The sequence below is a fragment of the Ranitomeya imitator genome, chromosome 6, assembly GCF_032444005.1.
Source record: "Ranitomeya imitator isolate aRanImi1 chromosome 6, aRanImi1.pri, whole genome shotgun sequence".
NCBI lineage: Eukaryota > Metazoa > Chordata > Amphibia > Anura > Dendrobatidae > Ranitomeya > Ranitomeya imitator.
The window spans coordinates 538,484,734-538,498,619 of NC_091287.1; the positions used below are offsets into that span (position 1 = coordinate 538,484,734).

General features: G+C 44.1%; 1 protein-coding gene across 1 annotated transcript in view; it reads left to right on the plus strand.

Moving 5' to 3' along the window:
* The window catches only part of PHF20L1 (PHD finger protein 20 like 1), a 110,131-nt gene that overhangs the window by 20,380 nt on the left and 75,865 nt on the right, over positions 1-13,886 (plus strand). Inside the window, exons 3-7 of the mRNA XM_069731936.1 lie at positions 5,592-5,763; positions 7,176-7,260; positions 8,550-8,638; positions 8,971-9,175; positions 11,485-11,616. Of these exons, the coding sequence (XP_069588037.1) occupies positions 5,592-5,763; positions 7,176-7,260; positions 8,550-8,638; positions 8,971-9,175; positions 11,485-11,616 (683 nt within the window). The remainder of the gene's footprint in view (positions 1-5,591; positions 5,764-7,175; positions 7,261-8,549; positions 8,639-8,970; positions 9,176-11,484; positions 11,617-13,886) is intronic.

Here is a 13,886-nt window from a genome sequence, read left to right on the forward strand (position 1 = left end):
ATTAGTTTGGGACTGACTGCGGTGGTAACGACTGGAAGAAAGTGGGAGAAGTTCTGATGTGACAGCTGGACAGTAGGTATTTCTGCCATGACTGTTGGGTGACTGATTGTGGCAGTAACTACTGGAGGAACGTCGGCGAGGTTCTGATGTGACTGCTGGGGGAATAGGGAGCACAGTAATAACTATTGGGGAGACTGACTGCAGCAGTAACTACTGGAGGAAATTCGGAGAGGTTCTGATGTGACTGCTGGGGGAATAGGGAGCACTGTAATAACTATTGGGGAGACTATCTGTGGTAGCAACTACTGGAGGAAAGTCGAAGAGGTTCTGATGTGACTCCTGGGGAATAAGGAGCACTGTAATAACTATTTAGGAGACTGACTGCAGCAGTAACTACTGGAGCAAGTTTGGAGAGGTTCTGATTTGACTGCTGGGGGAATAGGGAGCATTGTAATGACTATTGGGGAGACTGACTGCAGCAGTAACTACTGAAGGAAATTCGGAGAGGTTCTGATGTGACTGCTGGGGGAATAAGGAGCACAGTTATAACTATTGGGGTAAGGACCCCAGTTGTGGCTACTGTAGGAAAGGTGATCCATAGACCCCAGCACAATTATATAGATGTGAAGCCTGTATAATGAGGGAATATTTTATTAATTCGAGCAACAAGAAAACAGATTATATCCAATGTTTCAAGCTTGCAGGTTTTTTTTTCTCAAGGAGTCTGTAACAACATATACAGAAATATAATAACGAACATTAAAATAAAAGCAAATAGAACAGACCAATACAATCCAGGAACATAATACATGGAAGCAATGTTTTATATAAAAATAACAATAATCTGGATATAGTTTAGGAGTAATAGTAATAGGAAATCTCGTGCTGAGATCTTGTAAATATGATCCGACAGTAGATCCAGATCTACAAGGTGAGTGTATATCACAGTGAGAGCACTGTTTAGTTTGTTGAAGAGTATAGGTAGTGTGTGCATTGTGCTCTGCCAAATGAAGATGTCATCAATAAATCTCTTCTGTGGTATTACACGTTGGATGGATAACACATGTGTGTGTACATGGGTACTTCTTCAAACTTGGCCTATACATATTTGCATATAGGGGGCTACAATTGATCCCATTGCGGTGCCATTTTTAAAAAAAGTAGAACTGGTCCTACGTTTGAAAAAAATCCTGATAAGTGCCAAGATGCGTAAGCAGAATTTGCTTTTTACTACAATGAAAGTCATCCTGTTGTTGATTGTGTTCCTCTAATCTTCTACCTAGTGTGGGGTCTATACACCCTGCGGCTGTAACCTTTCATCATTGGGCAGAAAAGTATTCACGTAGGTATAGGGTCGAGATTGCTTAGAACAGATAGAAAGTCAGTAGTGTCCCTGAGGAATGATTGGTTGTGACTTACGAGTGGAGCAAGGTTTTTTTCTTCAAGAAAACATATAAGGCTATGTGCACACACTGCATGTTTGAGGTGTTATTTTCCTTGCAGAATTGGCCCAAAAATGCTAGTATATCCTTATGTCAGCAAAATCAATGAGATTTCTGAAGTGCTGTGCACATGATCAGTATTTTTCCTTTCAGTACTTGCTGTGCATTTAAATCTGCAGCATGTCAATTCTTTGTGTGTTTTTACCTGCATTTTTGCCACATTGAATGCAGAGGAAAAAAATGCACCAAAAACGTAGCGGATTTTTCCGCAGCGTTTTTGCTGCCAAGAGATGCAGAAACCTTGCAGAAATTTCTGCAAGCAAATACTCAACGTGCGCACATAGCTTTGGTTATCTGCGCAAGTTGAGTATTTGCTTGCAGAAATTTCTGCTAGGTTTCAGCATCTCTTGGCAGGAAAAACGCTGCAGAAAAAACGTGTTTTTTGGCAAGCGGTTTTGTTTAGCAATGAATGTTTTTGTGAGCTATATAAAGATTTAAAAAAAAAAACCTAAAAGTTCTGTGATGTAATTTCTTGGTTCAACACCAACTTTTTCATGCTGATGCAGGCATCAGGGTAGTGGGTTTAGGGCTTGGTGTCAGCAGCTTTCATTGACACCTAGCTCTAGGTTTTTAGTAAAGGTACCTTCACACTGAACGATATCGCTAGCGATCCGTGACGTTGCAGCGTCCTGGCTAGAGATATCGTTCAGTTTGACAGGCAGCAGCGATCAGGATCCTGCTGTGCCATCGTTGGTCGCTGCAGAAGGGCCAGAACTTTATTTCGTCGCTGGACTTCCTGCTGACATCGCTGAATCGGCATGTGTGACGCCGATTCAGCGATGTCTTCGCTGGTAACCAGGGTAAACATCGGGTTACTAAGCGCAGGGCCGCGCTTAGTAACCCGATGTTTACCCTGGTTACCAGCGTAAAAGTAAAAAAAAAAAAACACTACATACTTACATTCCGCTGTTTGTCCCTCGCTGTGCTTCTCTGCAGTGTGAGCGCCGGGCAGCCGGAAAGCAGAGCACAGCGGTGACGTCACCGCTCTGCTTTCCGGCCGCTGTGCTTACACAGTGCAGGAAGCACAGCGCTGGGGGACAGACAGTGGTAGGTAAGTATGTACGTTTTTTTTTTTTTTTTTACTTTTACGCTGGTAACCAGGGTAAACATCGGGTTACAAAGCGCGGCCCTGCGCTTAGTAACCCGATGTTTACCCTGGTTACCGGCATTGTTGGTCGCTGGAGAGCTGTCTGTGTGACAGCTCTCCAGCGACCAAACAGCGACGCTGCAGCGATCCGGATCGTTGTCTGGATCGCTGCAGCATCGTTTAGTGTGAAGGTACCTTAATGAAAAGGTATCAGCCCCACACCCTCAACACTAAGCCGATAAGTAAACACAAACACACAATATCACACACACATTGTCACCAGCCTATGCAGGAGCGTTAGCAGAACAAACGTACATAGGCTGTAACCAGACAGCAACTGTTAATTCTAACGAAAAAAATTGTGTGGGCTCCTGTGTAATTTTAATAACCAGCAGAGGGAAAGCTGACGCCTGAGGGCTGATGTTAATATTCTGGGAAGGAGCCAGTAGCCATAAAGGTTCCCAGGCTATTAATATCAGCACACAGCTTAGGCTTTATTGGCTAGTTTACAGGGGGACCCCAGAAAAAAAAATTGACATAGGGTCCTCCTATAAAATCTAACCAGCAAAGACTAGGCAGATAGCTGCGGGCTGATATTAATAGCCTAGGAAGGGGCCATTAATATTTCCACCTCCCAGACTAAAAACATCAGCTCTCAGCTGCCCAAGAAATGGCGCATCTATAAGGGTATGTGTCCACGTTCAGGCATGCTTCAGGATTTTGTCAGGATTTTATGCAGGTAAAATCCTGACCAAATCTGCACCTGAGGTCACTGGCAGGTCACCTGCGGTGTTCTTGCGTGTTTTGCTTATTGTAACGACATGCTGCGTTCTGAAAAGACGCGCCGCATGTGCGTTTCCGCGGGTCTGCCGCATGCGTTTTTTACTGCATAGTGGAGACAGGATTTCATTAAATCCCCTCCACTATGCTGTAACATCTGGATGCTGCGTTTTTGACGCTGCGGCTCAACGCAGCGTCAAAAACGCAGCGTTTCCTGAACGTGGAAACATACCTGCACCAAATCTGGTGCTTAGCCTCGTTCTTCCCACTTACCCTGTAGCGGTGGCAAGTGGGGTTCATATTTGTGGGTTTGATGTCACTTTTGTATTGTTAGGTGACATCAAGCCCACAGTTTAGTAATGGAGAGGCGTCTATAAGACACCTCTCCATTACTAACCCCATAGTGATATTGTATAAAAACACAGACAGCCAGAATAAAGTCCTTTATTTGAAATAATTACGCAGACCCCTTTAATTATGTTAATTAAACCATACTCACCGAACGCCTAATCCACCAACGCCAACATCTTCTGCAACAAAAATAAAATAATAAACTACAATATTCCTCACCTGTCCGCGGAGAAGATAATCCATAATGTCCCACGACGATCCTGATCACTGCGAGAGCAGTCACTGATATGACTTCTCAGACAGCCGGCGATACACTGACTCGAGGTGATCGCTCCCGCAGTGTATCACTGAGCTGCTGTGAGAGAGTTCACCAGTTCTCCTATGGATCTCCTTTACGGCACCGCTGTTAATAAGATCGAAGGCTGCACCCTGGAGGAAAGGGGGGAGATGGTTCTGATGTGACTACTGGGGAATAGGGAGCCCTGCCATGAATGTTGTGGGTTAGGATGTAGCTGTGACTACTGGTGGAAAGTGGGAGAGGCTTCTGATATGACTGATGGATAATAGGAAGCTCTGCCATGACTATTGAGGGTTAGGCTGTAGCTGTAACTACTGGAGGAAGGAGGCCTGGGATATGACCACAGAAGTATAGGCAGCACTGTCATGACTATTGGGGGTTAGGCTGTAGCTGTAACTACTGGAGGAAGGAGGCCTGGGATATGACCACGGAAGTATAGGCAGCACTGTCATGACTATTGGGGGTTAGGCTGTAGCTGTAACTACTGGAGGAAGGAGGCCTGGGATATGACCACAGAAGTATAGGCAGCACTGTCATGACTATTGGGGTTTAGGGTGTAGCTATAAGCACTGGAGGAAAGGAGAGGCTTCTGATGTGTCTGGATAATACAAAGCTCAGCCATGACTAATGGGGGTTAGGCTTTAGCTGTGACCACTGGAGGAAAGAAGAGGCTTCTGATGTGTCTGGATAATACAAAGCTCAGCCATGACTAATGGGGGGTAGGCTTTAGCTGTGACCATTGGAGGAAAGGAGGCATCTGATGTGTCTGGATAATACAAAGCTCAGCCATGACTAATGGGGGTTAGGCTTTAGCTGTGACCATTGGAGGAAAGGAGGCATCTGATGTGTCTGGATAATACAAAGCTCTGCCATGACTATTGGGGGTTAGGCTTTAGCTGTGACCATTGGAGGAAAGGAGGCATCTGATGTGTCTGGATAATACAAAGCTCTGCCATGACTATTGGGGGTTAGGGTGTAGCTGTGACCACTGGAGGAAAGGTTCCTGCTCTGACTACAGTAAAATAAAAAATTCGCCATGACGGTTGAGGGGGGATCTCCACCTTTTGGGATAAAACTTGGTGTGATCAGTAGTTATTAATCAGCTGAGAGGAGCTCCGAAAAAGACATATAATAATTGCAAACGTTCCCCTCGTCAGAAGAGCTCACTGACTGATTCTCCGGTAACTCATTTTGCAGCCAGTCGCCACAAAAATTACATCAAACTCCGTAATTGTTAAATTATCGCGTTTAAAGTGTCAACCCTTAATGAAGGTTTCGGAGGGGAGTCCTCGATCATTCTGCAGCCAGCGATGCACGGAGGCCGTAAATGACCCTCTCCCCATGGGGCGATGGAAATTGTAGGCATGGATACAATTATAACAAACTTTCAGCCACAAACGTAAAAGGTCTGTGCAGGTTTCAGCCTCTGGATGCACAGAAATAAAAAAATAAAACGTAATGTTCCCAGTCACTGCCAGCAATCGGAGGCGGTAAGAACGGTGAGAAGCGTGACCTCCATCAGACAATGGCAGAACCTTCTCTTTCCACGGTGCTGATTCTTTTCTTTCTTCAGGTATCCGTCAAAGATTGAGAAAATCGATTATGAAGAAGAGAAAATGCTGGTCCATTTTGAGCGCTGGAGCAGTCGATACGACGAGTGGATTCGCTGGGACAGCAGCCGCATCCGTCCTCTGGAGAAGCCGGCGCTCCGGAAAGAAGGACCGCGGGACGAGGAGGAGAACGTTGTACGTGTCCTGTAACGCCCGGTATCCTAACGCTCCTCCTCGGGTATCCGCTCCTCTAGGGGAAATATCGGTCACTGAGCAGGGTGGGCCTTACTTTAAGGGGTTTTCCGGTTTCAATAAACCCCTGTTCCTAGTGCTGTACTCAGAACGGCTGAGCTCAGTGATTGCCTGCAGCGGTGACTATATGACATCATAGCTGCTAACAACACTGGGGGGCAGCGGCGAGGACTGCGTGATTGACCAGGGGAGGGTTCCATGAACTTTTTAGAATCCAAACTTTGATTTGAGGGCGGAATTGTAGTCTTGAATGACACCGTTCACTTCCCCATATTACGTGCTATAAAATATAAAAGTAAAATTAAAAATGGCGACAAAATCATTGTGTAGTAAAAAATGACCTGGCAGCATCGTTCTTGTATTATGGCAGCGCCAACTGTGTGTATTTTTTGGTTACCGTTTTTTTGAGACCGGTGACTGTATTTTTTTTACCTATTTGGGGAACATAATACAATTTTTTTGGGGGGTGGAGAGACCGAGTCTGACATTTTTCCCTTTCATCGTTTTTCGTCTTTTTTCGTCTTTATGGCATGTACTGTACGCGTTAAATAATGTAGTATTTTCATAGATCGGACGATATCAAATGTGTATTTTTTTCATGTTTTATCAGATGTGGAACAAGGGTGGGGGTTATTCCAGTTTTTATTGTTTTTAGTTTTTTTTTTTTACTTATTATTTTTCACTTAATCCTTTTTGCTCACTTGCACTTTTATACTGTAATCTCGCAGTATTGCAAAATGTAGTAAAAAGAGCGATCTCTAGATTGTATCCTATACTGATCCGAAGCTTGATCACGTGCTGTGCTCGCGTTGTCTCCAGAGCTGCGCTCACAATTCTCCCAGTCAGCGCTCCCTCTTCAGACAGACTTTACTGATCCATGGCAATGTATGCAGAACATCACTTATGGAGCCATCAATGTGACGGCAGTAAAAGACTTGGGTCAGCGTCCAGGTTTGATTATGTTTAGATGTTACACCGCAGAATTATGAATGCAGCTCTGGAGTATAATACAGACCGATCACTGTAAGACGTTTTAAGGTTTTCCCTCCTCATGGCTATCACAAGGTAAATTAAAAAAAAAAAACCTCCTCTCTATTTCCAACGTTGTGTATCCGCCACCGCTGCAGGCGATCAAGAAATCCCTACAGCGCATGTGATCACCGCACACTTTCCTGCCCCACGCCATAATGATACACGAGGGCCTTAGGTTGTTTGGGTGGCAGCCTGCTAGGGTGAACGCAGGGTTCGGCCATTGTGCCCAAGCCATCGCCGAAATTAGTCTTGGTTCCGGAATTCCAAAATAGATCCCCAAATTTTATTATGTCGCCTTTTTTTTTTTTTTTTTTTTATTATAGGATTTTCAAGAAGGTGAAGAAGTTCTGGCCCGCTGGACCGATTGTCGGTATTATCCTGCCAAGATCGAAACCATAAATAAGGAAGGTTCGTGGTTCTGAAAAGTAACCCCGTCGTCAGCCATGATAGTCACTGCCCGCCCGTCGGGTGCCGGCTGTGTTATACAGCTAGCGCCTGTCTTTACCAGGAGGGATAGGAGTTGGTTCTGTTTGCTGCTTATTAACCATTTAGATTCCAGTGTCAATCGATATTTAAATGCTTTTCATTGGGTGCCGATCGGCTATCGAGGGGATCCATCAATGCTATTTTGGGGTTCTGGGCTTCTCGAGAAATCATTAAAGTTATTATAATTGGGATTTAATGAGGATGAGCGAGAGGTATATACGGTAATATTAATCATTCCTGAAAAAAAAATCTCTGCTTTAAAATAGAAGAAAAATAGAAAATAAAAAATTATATTTTATACTTAAAGGGTTTGTCCACTACTTGGACACTCCCTTCTGTTTCCTCCAGTAAAATAATACTCGCCTCCGGTGTCTGCGCCATTCCAGCGGTGTCAGCGCCAGTTCTCCCGGGGCTCTCATGACATTATTACGTCATGCAAGCCCCGAGAGAGACAGGGCGAGCACCGCTGTAACGTTCCTGTAGCATCGGGAGGCGAGTATAAGCGTTATTATTTTATTGGGGGCAAACACACGGATTGAGAAGGGGTTGTCAGAGTAGCGGACAGCCTTTTTAATTTTAAAATGAAATACAACACTTAAAGGGGTATTCCCATCTCCCAAGATCATATCTCAGTATGAAATAGGTGTAATAATAATAGCAAATACCTCCAATTTAAACGTTGTATAGTTTTTCTGATTAGCTATGTGTCTTTCCTCATGTGCAGGACCTTAAGTATCCATGGTTACGACCATTAGCAACTAGCTAACTAACTATCACTATATCGGTGGCCGTAACCATGGATGCCTAAGGTCCTGCAGTGCCTGCACATGGGGAAAGAGACATGGCTAATCGGAAGAACTATACTACATTTCTAGTTGAAGGTAGTTGCTAATATTATTATTACTTATTGGGATAGGATCTTGGAGATGGGAATACTTCTTTAAGTTATCGCTGTTGGTAGAAAAAGAGGAAATAAATTAAGTGAAACAGACCCCACCCCCCAGAAAAAAAATCCAATGTTAAATTATTCTGAAGGGAAGGGGTTAACCTTATGGCTAATCAATGACCATGTGCACTGGATAAAAAGAGGTCGATGTTATTGTCTGTAGTCGTAGTTACGGAGATTATTTTTTTTTCCCCTAATTTTTATCTAATATTTCCATTTCTTGTGACTGTTCCCAGCTGACCTCGTGTGTTTTTTGCCCTCGCAGGTAACTATACTGTGCAGTTTTATGATGGAGTCATTCGATGCCTGAAGAAGATGCACATTAAGTCCATGCCAGAAGATGCCAGAGGCCAGGTAGCCCACCATTAACCCAGCTTGCCTTCTTTTTCCTGCATGTAATTGGGTCCTGGCACAAAGTCCCTGCGCAGTCACTATTTATGGGACTTTACCCTGCCTTAAAGGGTTATTATGGGATTGTAATGTCGGAGGCCTATCATTAGGTTAGGCTCCTCAGTATCTGATTGTAGGGGTCCGACTCCCACCGATCAGCGGATTGGAGGGATTTGCACCATTGGGCGTGTCACAGCGCCATATTGCGTGTAGTGGCTGAAATAGGTACTGCATGCTTTCTCTCCATAACAGTGAGTATACTGTAGATACCAACTACTGACTTCTCGTTTGTCCAGGACTGGATAGCGTTAGTCAAAGCAGCTGCGGCCGTGGCCAAGAACAAGCCCACCAACAAGCCAAGGACGAGCGTTAACAGCAATAAAGACATTAAAGAGGAGAAAAAAATACAAAAAGCATCTTCAAAAAAGGAAGACGCCCCCACCAGTAAACCTCCGGAACTACTCCACAAGGAAGAGGAGCCGACGTCGAGCCGCAACCTGGGTACAAAAATCGCTCGTGTTGTTTGAAATATATTGAAAAATGTCAAAAAGAAAAATTTCAAGTGTGATGAAATGGTGAAAAAAAAAATGCAACTACAATGACCTTGAAACATTGCGGTGATATCAAACACTTCAGTTACTATTTTTTATTGTTTTATTTAAGTGTTGAAAATTTAGAATATTGTAAAAAAAAAAAAAAAAATTCCTTGCTGTTGCCTTTTATTGAGAACTTGAACATGAACATTTCTATTTTTATGTTAATGGTGATGAGTTGAAGCTTGTTTTTTATTTCTTTTGCATGGTAAGCTGATGTTTTTATTGATATCAATTTTGGGTACTTACGATGCTTTGATTGCTTATTATTACTTTTTTTTTCGGGAGGTGCAGTGACCACAAACAAAAAAAAATGCATTTGTCAAGTTATATTTTTTTTTTCCCCACTTACCGTATATACTCATGTTTAAGTTGAGTTTTTCAGCACATTTTTTTGTACTGAAAACGCCCTTCTGAGCGTATACACGAGTCATTGTCCCGGAAGATGGCGGGGAGGGGGAGCAGCGAGTCACAGGAGGCAGGAGCCGGTGGCTGCGTCTGCAGCTGTGCACTGGCAATGAATATTCATTTCTCTTGTAGCGTGCGCACAGTTGCAGCCGCAGTCTTCCAGCAGCTACCGGTTTATCGTGGGTGCAGGCTACTTCAAAGTTATGAATATTCACCTCTCTCCACTGCCATAGGTGGAGAGAGGTCAATATTAATTCCCTTAATAAGCGGAGACACGTGATTGCTCAGCCGCTGCAGCTTCTGGCACCGGAACTAGATGCGGCAAGGGTGCACAGGGAAGAATGTTTTTTTTTCTTTTTATGCTTTTCTCTTGTGGGCCATTTATACAAGGATGGGGATAAGGAGCCATGCATACAAGGATGGGGATAAGGAGCCATGCATACAAGGATGGGGATAAGGAGCCATGCAGACAAGGATGGGGATAAGGAGCCATGCATACAAGGATGGGGATAAGGAGCCATGCAGACAAGGATGGGAATAAGGAGCCATGCAGACAAGGATGGGGATGAGGAGCCATGCAGACCAGGATGGGGATAAGGAGCCATGCATACAAGGATGGGGATAAGGAGCCATTCAGACAAGGATGGGAATAAGGAGCCATGCAGAGAAGGATGGGGATGAGGAGCCATGCAGAGAAGGATGGGGATGAGGAGCCATGCAGAGAAGGATGGGGATGAGGAGCCATGCAGAGAAGGATGGGGATGAGGAGCCATGCAGAGAAGGATGGGGATAAGGAGCCATGCAGAGAAGGATGGGGATAAGGAGCCATGCAGAGAAGGATGGGGATAAGGAGCCATGCAGAGAAGGATGGGGATAAGGAGCCACGCAGACAAGGATGGGAGTAAGGAGCCACGTAGACAAGGATGAAGGATAAGGAGCCATGCATACAATGATGGGAGTAAGGAGCCACGCAGACAAGGATGGGGATGAGGAGCCACGCAGACAAGGATGGGGATGAGGAGCCACGCAGACAAGGATGGGGATGAGGAGCCACGCAGACAAGGATGGGGATGAGGAACCACGCAGACAAGGATGGGGATGAGGAGCCACGCAGACCAGGATGGGGATAAGGAGCCATGCAGACCAGGGTAGGAATGAGGCGACAATAAATACCCGGTTTATACTCGAGTCAATACATTTTCCCAGTTTTTTTGTGGCAAAAGTAGGTGCCTCGGCTATACTCAATCAGCTTTTACATGAGTATATACGATAATTAATTTCATACTTTTGCAGCACGGCGATGCCACATATCTTTATTTATTTATTTTTTTTGTTCCTTTATTTTTAACCGGGAAAAAAAGGAGATGATTTCAACTTTTATATTTATTTCTTACTTTTTTATGTTTTTGAAAACTTTGTTTCTTACTTTTTTTACATTGTTAGTTCCTTTGGGATTTATATTTTATTTACAATTTCTTTACGCTCTCGTAGGATAATGATTTAAATGAGCTGCTGGATTATTTTGTACTTTTTGCTGCTATAAGTATTTAGTAGTGGATATTTTCTCTTTATATGTTCCCTAAAACGAAAGGGGTACTGCGGCCACTTGATTCTGAGGACCGGTGGGGTCTCGGACTTCTGTTCTGAAAATTATTTGATAAGCTTATGAATCAGAATTGCCTTTCTCCCCCTACATTATGACATAAGCAGCTTGCATTTTGGATATCAGATTATATAAATTTTTTTAACTCAGAATGTTTTTTTTATCACTTTCATTCTGTAAACTAATGTAAGTGTCTTAAAACGTAGAAATTGAATTACCGGTAGAAGAATTTCCTAAACTGCCGCTCCAGCAGCGAGATGACGAGGTGTTACTGAAGAGGAAGATCAGCCAAGCCAGCTCTTTCCAAGCCAAGCGTGCCCGGCTAAACAAGATAACAGGTAAGGTCTTATCCTGGGCATGTGCTCGCCTGCGGTGTCCGCGCTGCTCCAGCGATGTCTGCTCCCGGGGCTCCCATGACATTATATCACGGGAACTCTGCGGCCACAATTGGCCTACTTCACTCTCAATCCCTTTTAACGAAACTGACATCGGGAAGAAATCAGAACTGCTGCTGTTCTCTGACTTCCCCCGGATGTCAATTTCGTCTGAAAGGAGTGAGCGTGAAATGGCCCATTACTGACCCTTGATTGGCTGCAGGGCTCACATAACACTGTCACAGGAACTTTGCCGCCACCAATAGGCTGCTTCAGTTTCAATCCCTTTGGACAAAACTGATATCTGGAGGAAATCAGAACTGCTGCTGTTCTCGGACTTTCTCCGGATGTCAGTTTTGTCTGAAAGAAGTGAAAGTAAGATGGCCCATTACTGACCCTTGATTGACTGCAGGGATCACATGACCTAGCACTATCATGGGAACCCCAGCGCCAACATCGCTAGAGCAGTGCCAGCACCAACGGCGAGTACAGGCTGTTTTTATTTTGCATGGTGAAATGTTATAATTGAGAAAGGGCTGTCCGAATAGTGGAAAACCCCTTTAATTTTCCTGTAAGTTGGCTCTGGAGACTGTGATGATCACTCCAAAACTCCATCTCAAGGGTCGGCTTGTGATTTTGTATCATTGTCCTATTAGAAAAACTTAAAGGTAACCTGTCAGTCTGTTTTTATTTACAGATGTGGTATAGCACCCTATTAAAAGAAAAAAGTGTTTTTTTTTTGTTTTTTTTTAGATCTGATGTGTCAATCATGAGAAATCTAACACAGAAGCCATATGCACAGGGGGAGTGTCAGTGCACTTTTTGCTCTGCTTATTTTGAGTGCAGTGACACTCCACGGCTGCACTTTCAGGCTAATTTGCATATGGCTTCTCTCTCATGACTATCACACTGGATCTCTATAAAATAAAAAGGTATCATTTTAATTTTGAGACCAGTCTATAGAACCGTATCACTATGGAAAAAATGTGCTTCCTTTAAGGGTTATCTATCAGAAGGTTTTTGCTATGTAATCTGAAATCAGCATAATGTAGGGGCAGAGAATCTGATTCTAGTGATGTCAATTTCTGGTCTGTGTTTTGATGCTTCAATACAATCCGTTTTATTAGCAGGAGATTATCACTACAGGACTAGGTGTCTAGTGCCTCCTGGTCCAACCCCGCCCACACCACTGATTGGCTGCTTTATGTCTATACAATGTACACGGAAAGCATCCAATCAGTGGCGTGGGCGGGGTTATGCACAGAAAGCATCCAATCAGTGGTGTGGGTGGGGTTATACACAGCTCAGAATTCCGTGCTCTGCTAGATCTGCCGCAGAGAAAACAGGGATTGTATCACAACTAATCCACCCAATAAACTAAGTGACACATCGCTGGAACCAGGGTCTCTGTTCCTAAATCATGTTGCTGTCAGATTACATTGCAAAACCTGCTGACAGATTTCCTTTAAGAGGTTAGAGGAACTATCAGCTCTCTGACCCGTCTGCTTTAGTGAACATTTGGATTTCCCATTAAAATACCATCTCTGTAACATATTTTATGAAAATTATGCATTGTGACGTTCCTCTGTTATTCCTCCTGGAATTATAGGAATGAATTGACAAAATTAAATTTGTACTTGTTAATGTGGGATGACAGCTGAAAAACATTAATTTGCTGATCAGATAAAGTGGGTTCAAAAGTCCCCTTTACATGGACCAATAATCGTCCGAGCATTGGCCTTTGTACATAGGGCAGAGATTTGCCAGCAGCCAGCTAGATTGTCCTCTGACTTGATTGTTTTACGCAGGCCTAAGAATCATTGTCATTGGCAGCACATATTCTTGTGTACACCGGTGATGTGCTGCTGACAATATGCCAATGGCAGAGGACAAAGAGCCATCATAGTAGCAATTGTTCTGTCCCCATTTACCAAGGTCCAGGTGGGTACATGGGGCATGGGCATCGGTGCCGCCGACGAATGAGAACACAACAGGCAGGTGACCGTTAGCAGAGGTACTGAAAGCCGCAGGCAGGCATGAGACATCCTGGAGAACGCAGATTGATATTAGAGATACTGGAAGACATTCGGTACACTACAGACATGTAGAAGAGGTACTTGAAAATGGCAGGTGGGCAGGAGACATCCCGGAAGACGCAGGCAGACACGTGACTCTAATATCTGTCTGCAGACTCCTGGATGTCTCCGGTCTGCTTATGATGTCCAGTACCTTGG